Consider the following 19,494-nt stretch of genomic DNA (forward strand, 5'->3'; position numbering starts at 1 on the left):
CACCCTGTAAACCCGTTCACACGGACCCCACCACATGTATGTGGCCATGTTTTCCTTCGAGAACTGACGGCATCACTCCTGGACCCAATTTCCCCCGGTTCCCCTAAACCTTCCCAACTGGGCCTCAGCTTGTAGACTTCCACGTCCAGCTCTGCACTGCCCAAGTGCGCAGGAATCCTGCCAGGTCGGTTCAGCCAGAATCCCCCGCCCTGCGATATCTGATCACCCTCAATATTTGGTGGGCTCCTGGTCCCCCACCATCTCCCAGGGGATGTCTCATCGCCCCAATGTGCCTTCAGCAGGAATCCTGCTAGGTCGATTTAGCCAGAACTCAGACCGACCTTAGCCCGGTGTGTCCTCTTAGTAATTTCCAACCCACGGACCCCCACTACTCCTTGGCTGTGAGTCCCCACTTTTCCTTGCTGTATCTGGAATTGAGGCCAGTCTTTGTGCCCTACACAAAACCCCATGCAGTGTCCTGACACTCACTGGAGTGGGTCCTGAGTGAAACCTGCCTTACCAGCCTTGACCAAGCTCCAGGATAAGGGTTTGCGTGCTCCTTCCTTTCTCTCTCTCTTCCTCCCTCCCTCTTTCCTTCCTTCCTTCCTTCGTTTCTTCCCTCCCTCCTTCCTTCCTTCCCCTCTCTCTTCCTTCCTTCCCTCCTGCCCTCCATCCTTTCTTCCCTCCCTCTTTCCTTCCTTCCACTTTCTTCCCTCCCTCCCTCCTTCCTTCCTTCCCTCCCTCCTTCCTTACCCTCTCTTCCTTCCTTCCTTCCCTCCTGCCCTCCATCCTTCCTTCCTTCCTTCCTTCCGCTTTCTTCCCTCCCTCCCTTCTTCCTTCCTTCCCCTCACTCCTCCTTCCTTCCCCTCACTCTTCCTCCCTTCCTTCCCTCCCTCCCTTCCTTCCTCTTTCTGTCTTTCTTCTTTTCAATAAATCCTCTGTGAATATATTTTACCAGACTCTCAGCATTACAGATAGATTTTGTTAAGCAAGGGCTACTTGTTTTCTTAAATGAGACAGACAAACAATAAGAAAGGGTGAATTATGACAACAGTATCATGAACACGGCGCTCACTCAAGCCCTCCTGCCCAGTTTCTCCGGGGGTCCAACCTGTGAGTCCTGCTCCCCAGAGGTGACCTCTCTTATCAGGGGCTGAAAGAGCCTTCCAGAAATTTTCTGTGCCCACTGAAGCAGGTAGGGGCATATTTTCTATTTTCACAACCATGGATGGTACCAGATCAGATCCGGTGGAATCAGATCACGTGCCTGTCATCGTGGCACATCACCCACCTCCCGGTTGGGGGGTGGGGGGCTCTGAGCACCCACGAGCGCAGGGGCGATGGGGGACTGCACCCTAACATAAACGTCATCCCACTGCCACCCAGTAACTTTTTTCTTTGCCACAACTTCTGAGCTGTGAGTTCCCACACCTTTTCCTGCTTTCCGCTTGCAAAGTCTTCATCTTCTTTCATGTTTCGGAGATCGCTTCTTCATTCCTGCCTGGTGCCTTTCCAACGCCCACCCCCCAAGCGACCTCCCTGCTTCGCCCTTCACTCGCACACCGCCCACCTCTCCCTGCCTGTGGGGAAATGGGGCTGACACGGGTCGGCCCCCTGGCTCCACGGACTCACGTTCTCTCTCCCGTTAACGCCTTACTTTCCACCCTCCAGCCTCTCCGACGTGGCTTCCCTCATTCCAGCAAGGGTGAGGGCGACTCAGTGAATCTGACAAGGACACATGTCCTGCCAACGCACACCCCCACCCCGCGCCGCGCCCCTGACACCCACACTCAACCACGCCCACCGGGGCGGAAACCACAGGGCCCCCATTGCAGGGGCCAGCCGCAAACGCTCCCCCCCCCCCGGCACCCCTCCCCTCTGACTGCAGTCAAGGTTGGATGCACCTGTGTTGACTGCAGGAGCATGGCTTCTTGGGGACCAGCTCTCCTCAGGCACTGGGCACGGTGCCCACGACACGGCCCGTTAGAATTCATCCACAGCCAGTGTCCACAGAGGACACCTCTGAGAAGTCCTGAGATGACTGGGATCTGCCCACCGACTGCCTAGCATCTACACACACTCTGGAAAGGGAGAGTTTTGTAGACCTCGGCCTGCTCGCTCCAACTCTCCAGAAGGCCCTGTTTCCAGACTAGTCATTAGAGATGCTCAGGGACTAGCGAGTACATTCTCCCCCAGATCTGTGCCCACCCGAGCACATTTCCCAGGATGACACTCCATCTGCCGGTCACAGCGTCCCCAAGAGCAGCTGTTCGTCGCGGCACCCGTCCCTGCAGGCCAGTCGTAGTATAACCTAGAGGCTGATGGGTAAGTGTCTACATCGGATTTGCACGGACCTCAAAGAGCAGTCGACCTGTTCGTGCCAACGCGTTCCCTGTGGCCACGGGTCTGGTGGGGGTGTCCTTCCTGGCTCACACACTTATCGGTCCTGCCGTATCACGGCCCGGCCCAAGAAACCACGTCCGCGAAAAGTAACAGACACCTTTCAAACTCCCATCAAAATCTGTATATAATGGGAAATCCGAATTCCAGAGTTCCTACCACGGACTCCTACAGGACCATCCAAATCCTTTGGTGGAGCTGGAATTCTATCACATAAATTACTGTCTACAAACCCAACCACTGGGTCAAGCTTTCCATACTGAGAATCGATTTTGTGGTAGTACCATTCCTTGTAGACACTTTGGCTCATAAATAAAACAAGAGCCCGGGGGCGCCTGGGGGGCTCCGTCGGGTTGAGTGTCCGACTTCGGCTCAGGTCATGATCTCACAGTTCGTGAGTTCAAGCCCCGCACTGGGCTCTGTGCTGGCAGCTCAGAGCCTGGAGCCCGCTTTGAATTCTGTGTCTCCCTCTCTCTCTGCTCCTCCCCCGCTCATGATCTCTCTCTCTCTCTCTCCTTCAAACAAACAAACAAACAAACAGACAAAACCATTAAAAATAAATAAGTAAAACAAGAGTCCCTACACCGGGCTCAATTTTAAACACAAAGTAACTTCATGAAAAATCTGCTGATTCCACAACAACTCTTTAGAGATCAAGAAGTAATCCCAGGGCATAAACTGGGACCTGTCCGAGGTGCCAACCAGGCCAGCCCAGCCCTGCTACGGGGCGGGGGCGGGGGCGGGGGCCAGTGAGGGAGGATAGGACGACTGATTTTCATCTGTTTGAGGGGAGGTGAAATGAACTCAGGACCCCATCTTCTGTGACTCCAGTTCACAGCCGGGCCGGGCCCACTTCCTCAGCAGAGTCTCTAGAGGGGGTGTCTCTGGCCCCTCAGTCCCCCCGGGAACCTGGACCTGCCCACAGAATGTGCGGGGGGCTCTGGGATCCCCTCGAGCCCACAGGCTTGCCGGGAGGCGTACGAGTAACAATACATCCCTCACCCTCCACTTTGTCACAAACAGCTGAGCAGAGACTTCACTCATCACAATGAATGGCCACCTCTCCCGTCTGGATTCTACAGATCCTCCCAAAATGTGTCCCCAGCACCTATGAATGGGATCTTATTTGGAAACAGGGTCTTTGCAGATGAAATTACGTCGAATGAAGATCTTGAGATGAGAGCATCCTGGACGGAGGGTGGGTTGTAAATCCAATGACTGGTGTCCTTACAAAGGCGACAGAGACACGGGGGGAGAAGGCCACGTGAAGACACGGGGGGAGGCTGGAGGGATCCTGCCGCGAGCCAGGGACCAGCAAGAACTGTCAACCAGCAGCAGCAGCTGGACACAGGCCTGGGACAGCCCCTCCCTCAGAACTCCCAGAAGGAACCCACCCTGGTGGCACGCGGAGTGTAGACTTCTAGCCTTCTGAACTGCCAGAGGGTAAATTCCCATTGCATTAAGCCCCCAGGTTTGCGGTAATTTGTTGCAACAGCCCCAGGAGACGCATGCAGGTTCTACCCCCCAATTCCCAGGAAGACTGAGGAGTTTTCTGCCCACACCTCTCTCCTACCCTGAGACCGCGGGAGAGTCCTGAGTGTAAGATGGATGAGAGCCACGCGGTTCGCTTCCCTACAGAGATGTAAGCAAGAAGGCAAAGGAAAGGCATGAGCTCTAACTTTCAGGGGAGCCCTATCTGGATCCCCCGAAGAATCAGGCTCGTGCTTCCTAAGAATGTCAGCAATGATCAATGCTGTGATTTCCCCCACAGCCACTCTCTGGGGGAAAAGGGCCAGGCAGTGACCATGCACGAGTGAAAGCCACTTGGATGGGTTAAAGCCATTCAGAAAATGTTGAGAAGGGCAGCAAATGTAGCAAGGCTAAGTATCCAAGGGCTGGAGCGGACATTCTCACGTAACAATAGATAAACCTAAACATCCACATTTTGGCCTTTAAAATCAACTGTACAGGGGGCACCTGGGTGGCTCAGTCAGTGACTCGACCGACTTCTGCCTAGGTCATGATCTCACCATTCCCGAGTTCAAGCCCTGCATTGGGCTCTGCGCTGACAGCTCAGAGCCTGCAGCCTGTTTCAGATTCTCTGTCTTCCTCTCTCTCGGCCCCTCCCCTGCTAGTGCTCTGTCTCTCTGTCTCCCTCTCTCTCTCTCAAAAATAAATAAACATTGGGGCGCCTGGGTGGCGCAGTCGGTTAAGCGTCCGACTTCAGCCAGGTCACGATCTCGCGGTCCGTGGGTTCGAGCCCCGCGTCAGGCTCTGGGCTGATGGCTCATGATGGCTCAGAGCCTGGAGCCTGTTTCCGATTCTGTGTCTCCCTCTCTTTCTCTGACCCTCCCCCATTCATGCTCTGTCTCTCTCTGTCCCAAAAATAAATAAACGTTGAAAAAATAAATAAATAAATAAATAAATAAATAAACATTAAAAAAAATTTTTAAACAACTGTACAATGATGAAGCAGGAGAGAGAGGCCAACAGGGTAAACACACAATAGGTTTAGCTGACATAAACTCATAATGAATCATCACAGAATTGCATGGACACTGATGCAAACCATAGGATGCATTAATAAAGGTATGGCATTAAAAATGTGGGAGGGTGTCACTCTGCACCACCCTGGCCAGTTGGGATCCCAAAGGATGCTTGCTTTCAGGGCTGGGTGCCAAACGGTGAGCGGGAAGGAGCTGTTCCATCTGAAGAAGCAAGACTTAGCAGGAAGGACAACAGCTTCAATGGCTGAAAGGCCGTCCAGAGCGGGAAGGAAACCTGAACTACACTCCTGGAGGGAAGACTGCCCAGGGGGTAGAAGGTTCAGGAACCAGCTTGAGACAAGGGGGAGGTCTCCAGCTGGGGCAGTCCAGCAAGAAGCGAGTGGCCCCAGCAGCAGGAACAGTCACGGCTGGCGGGGCTGAGGGCTCCCTGGCTGAGAGCCAGCTGCCTCGACACCCAGCCAGCCCCCTTGCATTGCAGGGGCCGCCAAGCTCCCTTCTGCTGAACCATCTAATTTTCTTACTCTTAAACCATCCCAAACAGATGGGTGTTACATTTGGCCAGGACCGTTTCCAACAGCAATTCCAAATATAAGTCCAAATACATTCCAGGCCTTCTGTGCTATGGTTATTTTAGAAGGCTGCTGGGGCGGCCCCGTGACGGGGGGCCAGCTCTCCTGGAAGTGCGCTCGGCTCCTGCCTGTGTGGTGCGGGGGTCCCGGGACCCAGCATGGCCACAAGGGGGAGTGGGAGAGAATGTATGCGTGGGGGGGTGGCTCCCCGAACCTAGTGCCTCTGGATGGGACTACATCTCTCCCACTCGTGGGGGCAGAGGAATGGCCACCAAGGCCATCACGGAAGGCCCCGCCATGTAAAACCGGGACGGTTATGCCCAGGCCAATGCTGGATTCCTTCAACGACACTGAGCAGAGGTGGGGTGGACGGATCAGCACAAAAACAGGGGCAGCCACTACTCCGTGGGCCGCTCCCACAGGCCGGGCTCGCGGGTGCTGTGGGCGTCAGCTCCCACGGTCCTCACGGCTTCCATCCCTGACGCGGCTGCCCTCAGCAGGCCCTGCGCCACGCACTGCACACGTTTTCTCATTCCGCGTTCACAACCCGTCCCCCCGAACCCCCCCTCCCGGCCTGAGCCACAGGCAGAGTGTCGTCACCCTGTCTTACGAGGAGAAGGCTGGCCTTCGGACAGGTCACACGGCCCCAGGGCCTTTGCGGCTGGGGCCCAAACGAACCCAGGTCTGCCTGGGCCCAGACCGAGCCCCCTGATCCCACAGGCCTCGGCCCATGGCCCGAGTTTAGGAGCCAATCCACTGGGGCGGGGGGAGGGCCAGCCATCGGAGCTGATGGGTTCTGGGGTCCGTTTTGACGTTTGTGTTGTTTTAGGTGCCCAGTGACTGCAAAGCAGGAGTCAATTCTGTTACAGAACTACTTAAGCTCCTGGAAACAGAAAAGCAATTATGACGTGTAACACAGCACCCAACACACACTCAGGACAAAGATGAGCATCGCTGCGACCATCGGGAAAAGCGAGTTTACGGAGCGTCGCCTTGGGCATCATTCGGCAGCAACGACAAACAGGTGTTCAGGTGTTCGTCACGATGTCAGAGCTCGGGGCACCTGGGCGGCTCGGTCAGTTGAGCGTCCGACCCTTGATTTCAGCTCAGGTCATGAGCTCACGGTTTGGGAGATCGAACCCCAAGTCGGGCTCTGGGCTGAGAGCCCCTCTCTCTGCCCCTCCACCACGCTTCTGCATGCACACGCGCTCTCTCGAAATAAACAAACATTGAAAACAACAATTTCAGAGCTCACGGAGTGATCTTTCACCACTTGCATAAGCCGACGGTCATCGGCTGCTTGGCCTTAGTGGGTTTGGTGCTCACCGCCCTTTGTAAATGGAGACGTAATCCACGTCCTAACAATCCAGTAGGTCTTGGCACACACACGACGCTGCGCCCGTGCTGCCACCATCCACTTCCAGAAGGTTTTCGTCGCCCCCAGAAAGTCCCTGCTGCTTTTAACCCGTCCGTTCCCGGAGAGGCTCACGTCAGAAGTCACGGACATCCCCGGGCCCCCAAGGCACGCGACACTTCATCGGCTGGGTCTCGAGAGCCTGAGCCGTGCTGTCGGTCCCCGTCGAAGCGTCACGCTTCGGCCGTCTCAGAGGGCTGGGCTCTGGGAAGAGACCGGGGGGCGGCTGCTGGAATGGTGGGCGGCTGGGGGCGGCTGCCGGCTCCTGGGCTGGCTCACCGCCTGCAGGCCGTGCCGGCCCCAATGTCGCCGCGTTCCCAGAGTGCCCGCCAGCCGGCTTCTCAGGGACCCGCAGGTGAACGTCCCATTTCCTCCACCAGGACCCCCCCCCAGGAGGTGGGCACATAACACTCTTGTCTTCTGCTTCACCCAACCCCCACCCCGGGCCTGCAGCCACCCAGAGGGGGATGACGAAAATGAAAAACCGAGAACCCCGCCACTGTTCTCCATCTGCTGGCGTCCAGATTCAAATCACTGATCGATGACTTCCCGACCTCCAATACTGTGCCGTCAATAATCGTCATGCGTATTTTTCCTACAAGGAAATAAAGGCCATTTGATGTGGCTGGGAAGCAGGCCCTTCCATCTCGCCGAATCATGGGCTGTGCATTTCTCACTGCGAGGAACAATGAAGCAGGACCGGCCGGGCCAGCTCGTTGGGAGAACATGTCGAGAGTCACCTTAGGGCCATACACATGGGTGACACGGATGAGGCTCATTTTCTGCCAGAGGAGAACATCCACGTTTGGGCCTGAACGTGTCCACATGGATGCAAAATCTCCAGGTCACTGAGGTCATTTGGGCCGGTCTTCTCTTCCCCTCGGGCACGAGTAGGGTTCTGGGTCCAGAGCAGCCAGTCCTGGGTCCGTGGTAAATGCTCACGGAACAAAAGGCAGGACCTCGCAGAGGCAATACCAAACGTGCCTTTCATCTAAGAGCCCAGCGTGGTTGACAAAGCACTTGGACACAGTTTGCCAGTGACCCTGATCGTGGGTATCTGCTGGCAGGAAAGAGAAGAATGCTCAGTGGATCACTGGGCTGCCCCTGATTAAAGCAGTGCGAAGCCAGGCCTGAATCCCAGGCTGGGGGGCCCCCACCGCAGGGCGTGGCCACCGCCCCCCAGGGCTGGCCCGTGTGTAACACGCGCCATCTCCCCCTCCCCGCTTCAACTCGCCAGCCTCACTAATCCGAGGTCCCCGGACTGACCTGGCGGTCCAGAGGGGACTCGCCACCACCCCACCCCCATCCATCCTGGCCCGATGTGGGCACACGTCTCGCCTCGCAGCCTCTGCGGACTGGCTACAACGGGGCCCTTCTCCCCGGTGGCTCTCGCCCTCTGCAAACAACCCGTGTGGGAGCACGCAGGGCTGCCCACGCCTCTGTAAACATTTCCCAAAAACATAAACAGTGTCAAACACACAAGGAATTTTCAGCACGATGGTTTTTCTCTCACCGGTAACAAGACGGGGGCCTTCGCCAGGCGGTCAGTCCCGAACGGCCTTCAGAGCACCTTCACAAAGGCCCGAGCTGTCCTGGCCTGGGCCCGGCCGGCCCTCCCTCCCCACCGTGACATCCCCGGCCAACCCCCTCGGCCTCGGGTGGCTCACAGCTCAGCCCTACGAAAGTGAGCCCACGCCACGTTTAGGGCTCACGGAAGGCAGGCCGTAACACCCCACAGACAGGTTCTGAGAAGCGAAATGCCTGAATCCGCCAGGAAATTAACAGGCCACTGGGAGACACTGCACTACAATCCTCCTCGAGACTCCCGCTGATTTCTTCGTCCCCCAGAGTCTCAAAGACAAAGGCAAGAGTGCGGGCCGGAGGGAGGAAGAGGGCGTACCATCGATCTGCGGCTCTGAGGCCGCTGTCACGACCTCTCCGCTCCGACGGCCTCCCCCCCCCCCCCGACCCCCGGTCCCATCTCTTGCCCACAGGGGAGTCCTCCTCATTTCCCCTTAAGATAATCGACGTTAATAGCTGATCCATCAGCGCTGGGCGACAGCTTGCTTTTCAATCCCCGTGCAGACGTGTTACGGAGAAAATACCACACGTGACGCCGAAGCGCCAGCTCCCCGCTCCGGCCCGAGGACGTGTCTGTGGCACTAAGTCAGCGCTCCCAGGGACCTAGGGAAGTGGAACTGTTTCAATCCCGCAGCGTCGGTCGGTGCAGCTTCCTGCTAATCTGAGCTCGATGTCGCCCTGGGATCGGCATCTTAATCTCTCTGACGTGGGGTCCATGCCCTGAAGGCACCCATCAAAGACAGGGGACCTTACTGCTTCCAGAGCGTTGCAAAAGTGGGGAGTCACCCTGCTGATGGCTCACAGCCCAGTCCCGTCCAGGAAAGGCCCCGCCCCACCCATGGTTACGCTTCCCCAGCACGGACAGGGGACAGCGGCTGGTGGCCGGGAGAGGCCTCGCTGGGGACAACTCTGAAGGGCCGTCCAAGCCACGGAGCTCGTGGTGGGGTCGGGGGGACCTCTGTGTGACTGAATCATGGCCCCAACCTCCGCTCTGCCTGTCTCCCCCCACCGCCGCCTCCCCCCCCTGCCACCGGCTTGTCCCACAACGGGCCCCGTAAACCTCCCGCGTGCTCACTGCCGTCTCCAAGTTAAATCTGCATCCCAAGGACCAGCCTATGACAGGGAAGAAAGCCTGATTCCTCAAACCAACAGGGGCTCAAATCCAGCCTGGCCACACTACTAACCAGTTGACGGCGAACCCAGTAATGCAGCCCCGCTGAGCCCACACACCTACTTGCCAAGTTCGAATGAGGCAATGCCTGAAAAGGGCTTAGCAGGTAGCCCACCCTGAGTACGTGCTCAGTTAACGCTTTGGTCACTTAATTGAGGGCTGTCCCCAGCCCTTGCACTGGACATAGACTCCACGAAGGCAGACAAGAAGGACTTTGTTCTCTAACGTATGCACCACATCTAGCATGTCTAAGTTGTTCAGTACCTGTTCAGGAAGTAAATGAGTGCTCAACCTGGTTGTTGTCATTATTTGCTACTACTGTGACCTAACAACAATAGCTAATAATTCCATAATATTTTGTACTTATCCAGCCCTGTTTAAATACGTTACATATATTAAGTTATTCTCACAACCCTAGAGATAGGACTATTTTCCCCCATTTCACTGATAAGGAAATGAGACACAGAGAGGTCAAGTAACCTGCTCAAAGCCACACAGCCAGTGAGTGGCAGAGCTGGGATTCCGATTCAGACTATCTGGTCCCCCAGAGCTATGACTCGACAAGGCGACCCTGGTTTGCCACTCACCGCTCACACATCCTACCACCCGCTTTGCTGGGAGTAAGATCCAGGAAACCAGCATTCCTGCCCCAAGGCTCAGCATCACTCATTACTCTGTCCTAATGATCAACTGCACGTAAATGGATGCATTTCATTAAGTGTTTCATTCCTTCCCTTCCTAGGGCATCGTCCTAAATAGATTAATTATTGACCCACACTAGTGGGCTGTTTAAAAATCAGTTTAGGGGGGCCTGGTGGCCCAGTGGGTTAAGCGTCTGACTCTTGATCTCCACTCAGGTCACGATCTCACGCCTCATGAGTTCGAGCCCCGTGTTGGGCTCTATGCTGACAGCACACAGAACCTCCTTGGGATTCTCTCTCTCCCTCTCTTCCTGCCCCTCCCATACACACGCACTCGCTCACTCTCTCTCTCTCTCTCAAAATAAATAAATAAACTCTAAAAAATCAATTTATACAAGCAGATGAAGAAAACAATGCCCCAGGTTCCCAGGCTCATGGTGCCTGGGTCAAAATCAAGTTCTCACTCTTAGCGGAGCTCTCCTTCCTGTTTGACTCGAAAACCAAGCATCCCTGTGGGGGTCGTTGCTGCACCCTGCATTAAAACCACATACAGAACAAAACCCAAAACAGAGACGCGGTAAAGTCCTTGACAGATGCTGTGTGACCCTACCCTCCAAGTGTCCCCTGAGTGAACTACGTCCGAGGGGCCAGCACCTTCCAGACATTCTGCACATGTAACGGAGGCTGTCTCCAAATGATGAGGCAAACTCCACCAACCTCTTGCAGATGAAGAGGCAGGAGGCTAACGTGAGAGGCAGTGAAAAGAACGGTCTTTTCCACTTTAGCGTCAGGTTAAATGAAGAAAATTCTGCTTTTTAATTAAGTAGGCCAATTTGGCCTAGAAACGCTTCACTTTTTTAAACCGTCATTATCTCTTACACAGAGAAACTTGCGACATGACGCCTGGCTGGCCCTTCTGGCCGCAAGCACCAGCCCACCCACTTTCCACTATTCCTCTGTTCTCCTCCAGAAGGGGGGAAATGGGCTTACTTACCATTTACATCTTTCTCTGGAAACTTAAATGTGATTGATTTGATTCTACCTGCAATTCCAGTATTTTTAAACCCTCTACCTTGGGTCAATTCTAGAAATAATGGCTAAATGTGACTCTGAAACTAGAAATAAAATCCACCCCTGGCCCCCGCCAATTTGTAGATGGAAAGAAAAGTTTAGCCTAATCCCACTGGCAGCAGGCAACCGCGGAACGTCCCCGCGGAAGAGCGAGGTCGCGGGACGACCCAAGTGGGCTACTGGCCGGGGACCCAGTTAGACTAAAGGGAACAGGGCTCCAAGGGTGTGTTTCTTCGAGTGACCTGAACATTGAGTATCTATCATCCTTTCTGGCTGGGATGGCGAACGAGCCAGCCACTTAGGATAGGCCATGAGCCACGGGTTTAAAAAAAGAAGAAATCCCTACTGTTGCATATTTTTTATAAATGCTTAAAAAGCAGCAAAACAGCTGTTGCTGTCAGTAGCCCACACAGAAAAGGTGCAGATGAACACACACTCCACTGTGCGTGGGGGGGGCTCTGACTCTGGATGGGGTATCACACCGGCAGCTTCTCTGCTGTTGGCTGCACGGCTGGGACCCAGGTCTCTGGGAGGATCAGACAGGGAAATGGAAGGCAGATGTGCAGGGCAAAAATCCCTGTTCCTTGGCATTCAGAGCACGTAACCTCCTCCCTTCGAGTGTGGCCCGGACCTTGTAACTTGCTTCTAACCGACCGAGTATGTAAAGGTGATGGATGGACAGTCTAGCGATCAGATTATAAAAGACTGGGACTTCCGACTTGCTGGTTGACTCTCCCCTTGCTGGCTTTGATGAAGAAAGCAGCCCCGTTGGCAAGATCCAGCAGCAAGGCCTTGAGGGAAGCTTCTAGCCAGCAAAGAACGGACGCCCTCCCTCCAACAGCCCTTGAGGAACTGAATCTGCCAACAACCGTGAGAGCTTGGAAGCAGAGCCTTCCCCAGTCAAGCCTTTGGATGAGACCCCACCATGGTGAAGCCCTGACTGTGGCCTTGAGAGCGAGCCCGAAGGAGAGGACGCAGTAAACCGGGTCAGGTTCTGACCCCCAGAGACTGTGCAACAGTAAGCGTGTGGTGTTCTAAGCTGCTGACTTTGGGGGTGAACTGTCATACGGCAGTCGATGCCGAATGCAGCAGGCGATTCAGTGACGGGGTTAGCCTCCTGATGCAGGCTGCCCTCGCGGCATCGGGCCGTTCCCTCCTCGGCAGCCACCACGACATCTGCCACGAGAGAGGCAAGGCCTCGCTTCTCCAAAAAAGTGCCAGCCCCCAGAGGGTAGGCACTGGATGGACCTCCATCTTTCACAGATATGTACATGCTCAGCCCCCAGCACCATGCCCAACATGTGGTCAGGGTTCGAGAAAGGACCAAATGGACCAACTCTTTCTGCTGAGGACCAGAAAGGCGAGAGTATTCACAATAAACAGAGTATTTGGGAGAGGGGAGGGGAGGGGAGAGGGGAGGAGAGGAGGGGAGAGAGGAGGCACAACCTAGGACTACTTGAAATGGCCGTCTCGTGGCCCGTAAGTCTTGTAAAGGCAGGCCGACTTTTGGCTGGGTCTAGAGGCAAGTTGGGCAGGTCCTGCTTTGGCTCAGCTGTCTGAATCTGGGCAGCACCATGGCCCTCCCCACCGAGAGGCTCGCCTTATGGCACTTGTGTCCTCGGAGGTACAATCGAGAACTGCACGAAGAAAGGGACGTGTTTGGGAAAGGTGACTCCACCCTCCCAACAAGAGAACCTGTGGTCTTTACCTTTGCTCTCACTGTTCTCCCTGCTCGCAAGGCTTCTTCCTCTCAACCACACTCCATCTCTGTCGACTTGCCAAACTCCTACTCAGCCTTCAAAACCCAGCCTGGCTTCAGCTCCTCCAGAGTAACGCTTCTAGACCTCCCCACTAGGAGCTCATTCCCTCTTCTGGGTCACTTCTCACCCTCCCTCTTGCTCTGGTTGAAGTCACAGACCTTAACGACCACAGCCATGCCGGTCCTGCAACCAGCCGTGGGCTCCCATGCCCGGGGCCCAGGACGGGGCAGGCACACGCTGAACAAGACCAGACCCACACCACACCGGTCCCCACCCCTCTATGCCCAGGGAGTGACACGATGTCGCAGCGCTCACTCCCGTGGCCCCTGAGCCTGAGACACAGCGTGACCTCCCTCAGAATGAGGAACTAGGGAGAGTGACAGGAAGACATTCAGTGCACAGGAAGCATACTCTTGAGAGAATGTTCCAGCCTTGGGAGCTGCGGCTGGAGGCGGTCTGGGGGAGGAGGGCAGAGCAGCTGTGAAAACACCTCAGTGGGCGGTGAGGGGTCACTCAGTCATGGAGCCTTTCCTCCCGAGGCTGACAGTTACATAATCATGTCTACACGAGCGCACCGCCGGTTTGTGTCAACCCCTCTCCGGCTGGGGAGGAGGCTGGGCAGCCCACGCCCTGAGCAGAAGGGCCGATCCCTGCCTCCCAACTGTGGGAACCAGCAGGTAGGATGTGGCGAGCTGCTCCGAGGTCCGCGGCCGCCTCGGAACCAGACAGGGTGGCTTCCTGAGGAGAAGGACAGAACCAGAGTGGCGGCATCCGGGGCACAAAGATGTGCCTCGTGATGCAGCACGAGGAGGGCCTGCCGCAGCGCAGACAGAGGGGGACGAGCCAGCGCTCCTCTGACCAGGCCACGGTCAGAGCTGCAGGGGCCGTTTCGAGAGCTCCGCCAAAGGGACACAGACATAAATGCAGGGAGTGACCAGGGCAGGACTTTAAGGCAAGTCCTCCTGGGGGCGAGAATGTGAAACAAAAGCAGCACGTGTAAGACTGGATGTGCAGACGGTTGTGTACACACACATATACACACACACACACTTATCTGCCTAGGTAAGCTGGTGGGAGACTATTGCTGCTTTTTTTTCATAAGTTTTCCTTTATAGCTTTCCAGTGTATTTCCTAAAATTTCCACAACAAGCACATCTTATTGCTATCCCTGGCAAGGACACGAGGCCCCGGATGCATGCCATCCAAGAAAGATGTTAGGGGGATATTAGTTTCTACCGCAACCTGTGGGCCCGTGACTGCGGGATTTTTATTCTTTGGGATTTCTGAAAGCTCCAAGTCTGAAATCCTGGCTTCAGCAGGGCGGGTTCCCGCTGGGGCTGCTGAGTGAGGGGCTGTGCCAGACCCGTCGCCAGCTGCTGGCGGTGGTCGGCAATCCTAGGTGCTCCCGGGCCTGCGGACGCGTCACTCCAATCTCCGCCTCTGCCATCACGTGGTGTCCTCCCTGTCCCTGCGTCCAAATTTCCTCTTCTCACAAGGGTATCAGCCACCGGATTAGGGGCCACCCGAGTCCAATAGAACCTCATCTTAACTCGAGTCCAGCCGCAAAGGCCCTGTTTTCAAACAAGGTCACCCTCAGACGTATGGGGGCGGTTAGAACTTCAGCACCTGCTTGGGAGAGGCATAACCCCGCCCATAACAAGAGACGCGGAACCCAAAGAAAAGCGAGAGACACCGAAGGCCCTGGCTGCTGTCTTCCACCTGTGGCAGGCGCTGCCATTTGGGGAGCATGACACTTGGTCTGTGTGACTCTGTGGGGAAGAAGCGGGTCCAAAGTGCGGATACTCCTACAAGACAGATCCGGCTTCACAAGAGGAAGAATAGTCTCACGGAGCTGGACTGGTCATCACAGGGCTCGGGGACTCCCACTCCAGGATCCTGGACCAGCCTGCGGGCCCCTCATCTCTGATGTGGTGATACTACGGGGACTGCTGGGCTAAGTGTCCCAGAAGCCCTGAGCTTCCGCCGTCCACGCAGGCTTTGGTGCGATCGGAGCATCGCCAGTGCCGGCCCCGCCCCGCCGTTCAGTATCACGCCAGCTGCGCCTCAGTCACACGGGGCGACCCCGGCTTTCTACCACAAAGCAGCCCTGCCCGTCATTTTTCTTCCTTTTGGTCTTTGGAGGGAAGCTGGAGACGGAACACTCAGCGGAGCTGACGGGGTCGTGACACAAGGAATCGCGGGAGCTAAAGCGCTCGGCAAACCCCGACGCCCCTGATTCCAAGGGGGTTTCACGTGCCCTGACGGTACCCAAGGAAGGGCCCACGTCCCCAGGCCAGAGGCGGAAGGCCCAAAGACCGTGGTCAGACTAAGAAAACAATCCACAATTTGTTTAGACCCAAGGAAGACTGCACCAAGAATAACATTTACACAAGAAAGAGCAGTAACGTAGCAAGTGAAGCTTGTTTATTTAAAAAAAAAAAAAAAAAAAAAAAAAAAAGAGGCAAGATCTTGCTCATGGTGAGAAGGCGGGTCTTTAAAACTGCCTCTTCACCCCCAAATGCATGAAACCCAAACCGCTCACCTCTCCACGGGGTCCCTGAGCATGACAATCAGTTTTGCGTCTGGCTGAAAGGCATGGATGAAGTCCTGGGTCAGAAAGGGCGGCTCTCCATCCGTGCTGTTGTCGTAGAAGAACGTCCAGGCGTTGTTGTCCCACATGGTGGACGCGCTGGCCTCCCCTAGAAACAGAGAACGCCGCAAATGAGCGGTGCTGAGTTAGGGGCTCCCGCGGGGCAGCCTGTGCTAGGGGCCAAACGGGGCTCCGACCGATGCCTTCCCCTCAACCAGCCATGATGGGTGAGCTGGTCCACCACCACCGGCACAGGGGACTCCAGGAAGAGTCACGACCCTCTGCCACGGCGACTTCCCCCACTTCCCCCCCAAAGGCCTCCATCTGGAAATCCAGGTGATCTAGGCACCACGGAGCATCCGCTCCCTCCCAGCTCTTCTCCAGGATGTGCCAAAAAAAAACCCCTCTGCCAGCATCTGGCCTCCCAATTTCACGATGTTTGACTCTGCTCACGGCACACAGCTCTGTGGCATTTGAAGGGCCCGCTGAGAATGTACTAGATCGTTTCCTTCCCCAAGTGCCAGGGATGGAAGAGTAGTTTAGGGAAACGGAGGCTCTTCGGGAAATTAGACGGCAATCAGCATCAGATTTTTTTGTTCAATCACAACGGCCGGTCCGGGGCACTCTCTGAGACCAAACGAGAGGAAGGCTTTGCGGGAAGGCTCACGGGACCTCAGTCTCAGGTGCTGCGTCCGACGGGCCCGCCACCCCATCGCCCCGCACACAGCTGGCATTCACTCAGTACCGACTGGGTAGACGGCCCGCCGGCCCGGCCCTGGTTTTACGATGGTCCGCACGGACGGAGGAGGAAACGTTCAACACGCATTCTAAAACGGGGAGGAGGCCAAGGCACGCACATTTCCGCGTCTCCCTCTCCGACACTTGAACCACTTCCCTGACTTTTTTTTTTTTCTTTTTAGCAGAGTCTTCAGAGATTTAAGAAGAGAGGCAAATCGATCCATTACATACCAATTCAATTTCCCGACATTTTACATGGGTACTTGATACATCGCAAAGTCACTTATTCAGGGAAAATCTGAGCCAAAAGACGAGTTTCTTTGATCGGGGATGAGTGCGTCACAAAGATGCGGGGAGTTGGCAGGGCCCTGGCTCTTCTAGGATGTTCAGTCACATCCAGGTGAGCATTTCTGTGCTGGTCTTTCCTCTCTTTCAAGATAATGCCGTAGAATACGGGCAAGGCACGCCCGTCAGAAGTCCTTTGAACATTCTACTCACAACGAATATGAGAATATTACAACAAGGGAAGTATCTAAAACCAAAGTGGCACAAGTTCGGTCAGATCTCATACATAAACCAGCTCTGCAACCAGAGAAACGTCTGTCCCTCCACCCGTCTGTCCGTCCGTCCATCCATCCATCCAGAAAACATTCGTCTAGTGTCTCCAAGTGCCTGGCAGTGTGCTTGGCATTACGGATAGCGAAAGGAAACGGGACAGACAATCCCCTGCCTTCTCCTCTCTTACAATCTAGGGGAAGACTCCATCAACAACTCCGTCAACAGTCAGATCCCCAGCTGAGCACTTTGTCAGGGCAGAGCAGGGGGCCGTGACAGCAGAGGTAGGGGCCTGCCTTTCCGTGTGTCTGGAGCCCCACCCCCGAGAATCTGGTCACTGGAATCCCTCGTGACTCCAGCCATTGGCCCAGACCACTGAGGAAAGGCTCTCTCTGACCCGTGAGCAGGGGTGAAGGAAGACACTTATGCTCTACCAAAGACCTAACCCGAGGAAGCTGAAGCAGAGCTGAATCGCATTTCAGGGCTCGCAGGAGCCAGAATGGATCTGGTCCATTCTGTCCCATGGTGCAGATGTGCCGACTAAAGCTCAGGAACGCCAAGACCGACTCGTCAACACGTCTCAGAGCAGGCTGGAGGCACAGGCAGGCCTTAGCCATCAGCTTTCCACCTGCCTCTCCACTACCATGAAACTCATCAAACTCTGTTCTAGGTAAGTATCAGAGCAGCAAACTTTTTCCTTAATTTTCCTTTTTAAATCTGGAAGTAAAGGGGCGCCTGGGTGGCGCAGTCGGTTAAGCGTCCGACTTCAGCCAGGTCACGATCTCGCGGTCCGTGGGTTCGAGCCCCACGTCGGGCTCTGGGCTGATGGCTCGGAGCCTGGAGCCTGTTTCCGATTCTGTGTCTCCCTCTCTCTCTCTGCCCCTCCCCCATTCATGCTCTGTCTCTCTCTGTCCCAAAAATAAATAAACGTTGAAAAAAAAAAATTAAAAAAAAAAAAAAATCTGGAAGTAAAATTAGAAAACCACACTAAGGCTTTCCTTTTTCATTCATTATCTTAGGCTCTATTTCCTAGCCCTAGGATGTGTATTTTTAGCTCTTTCATAAGAACATGCGATTCTCCCAGAGGCATACGGTGTAGGAGTCACAATCAAATATTAATTAGACTTGTGAGCTGAGGTGTGTGGACCCAAGGCTGCAAGAAAATAGCTAGTAGTCAATTCGCACTACTGGGGTGGGGGGCGGGGGGGTGGTGGTGTATGATCTCATCTGGCTCTCAGAACTTGATGTGAGTTAAAAAACCATAAATAAACCAGAGCTTAGGCGTGTAAGTCTATCTCCTTGGACAGGAGAGTCAAAAGCAAGGCCATGGTTCAAATGGTTGATTACAATTCCTCTGAGTTGCTAAAAGATTCCTTGAGTTTGGAGAATCAAAATATAACACATTTAGGAATGCTAAAAAAAGAAAAAAAACAGATTGCTGCCTTAGGTAACCAATTGAAGCAAAATATGTGATTAGGTTTCTCTCTTTCAGAAGAGGTAAGTGGATAAATGTCTTCTCCTAAGCTGAATCCAATACAAAGAGCGGGTAGACAGATTTTTTTTTTTTTAATTTTTTTTTTTTTAACGTTTATTTATTTTTGAGACAGACAGAAACGGAGCATGAACGGGGGAGGGGCAGAGAGAGAGAGGGAGACACAGAATCGGAAACAGGCTCCAGGCTCTGAGCCATCAGCCCAGAGCCCGACGCGGGGCTCGAACTCACGGACCGCGAGATCGTGACCTGGCTGAAGTCGGACGCTTAACCGACTGCGCCACCCAGGCGCCCCAGATTTATTTTTTTTATAAAACGTTCTTGTGAATTAAAAAAAAAAGTGATTATTAATCAAACCACCTCATTGTGAATGTCTAAAGGCATTAAGTTGATAAGGGCTAGGCTTTCTCAACAGCAATGAGTCACCAACAATGTGTTAGGGCTGCGTCTGCTTCAGGAAGAGACTGCGTCCCTCTCTTCCGGGCCCCAGTGGCCAGGGACTACAAAAGCCACAATATTAAATTGACTCATTGGTTATCGGTGATCACGATGCCCCATCCAAACTTAGATCAGTACGTCATGAAAAGAAACCAAGCGTGTGCGCTTGGTTTAAATGAAGACAAAGAAATGTCAACCTAAAAAAAAAAAAAAAAAAAAAAAAAGACAAAAACGTTTCCGGTACACTTGAGTCCGCACAGAACTAAAAAAGCCTACTAAACGTTGCTGCTTGGGGCGCCTGGGTGGCTCAGTCGGTTAAGCATCCGACTTCGGCTCAGGTCATGATCTCACGGTCCGTGAGTTCGAGCCCCGCGTTGGGCTCTGTGCTGACAGCTCAGAGCCTGGAGCCCGTTTCAGATTCTGTGTCTCCCTCTCTCTCTCTGCCCCTCCCCTGTTCATGCTCTCTCTCTGTCTCAAAAATAAATAAAAGTTAAAAAAAAAAAATCTAAGCGTCGCTGCTTTACAGAAATCGCGTAAGCGACGTCAACGTTTCACGGAGGGGTGAGA

At 54.5% G+C, this 19,494-nt stretch overlaps 1 protein-coding gene across 6 annotated transcripts in view; it reads right to left on the reverse strand.

Annotated features, from left to right (window-relative positions):
• CHST15 (carbohydrate sulfotransferase 15) overlaps positions 1-19,494 on the reverse strand; it is an 81,370-nt gene that overhangs the window by 10,992 nt on the left and 50,884 nt on the right. For all 6 annotated transcript variants that reach the window (XM_045439152.1, XM_045439156.1, XM_045439154.1 and 3 more), the window contains exon 5: positions 15,657-15,813. In XM_045439152.1, coding sequence (XP_045295108.1) covers positions 15,657-15,813 — 157 coding nt within the window. The remainder of the gene's footprint in view (positions 1-15,656; positions 15,814-19,494) is intronic.

Source organism: Leopardus geoffroyi, chromosome D2, assembly GCF_018350155.1.
Source record: "Leopardus geoffroyi isolate Oge1 chromosome D2, O.geoffroyi_Oge1_pat1.0, whole genome shotgun sequence".
NCBI lineage: Eukaryota > Metazoa > Chordata > Mammalia > Carnivora > Felidae > Leopardus > Leopardus geoffroyi.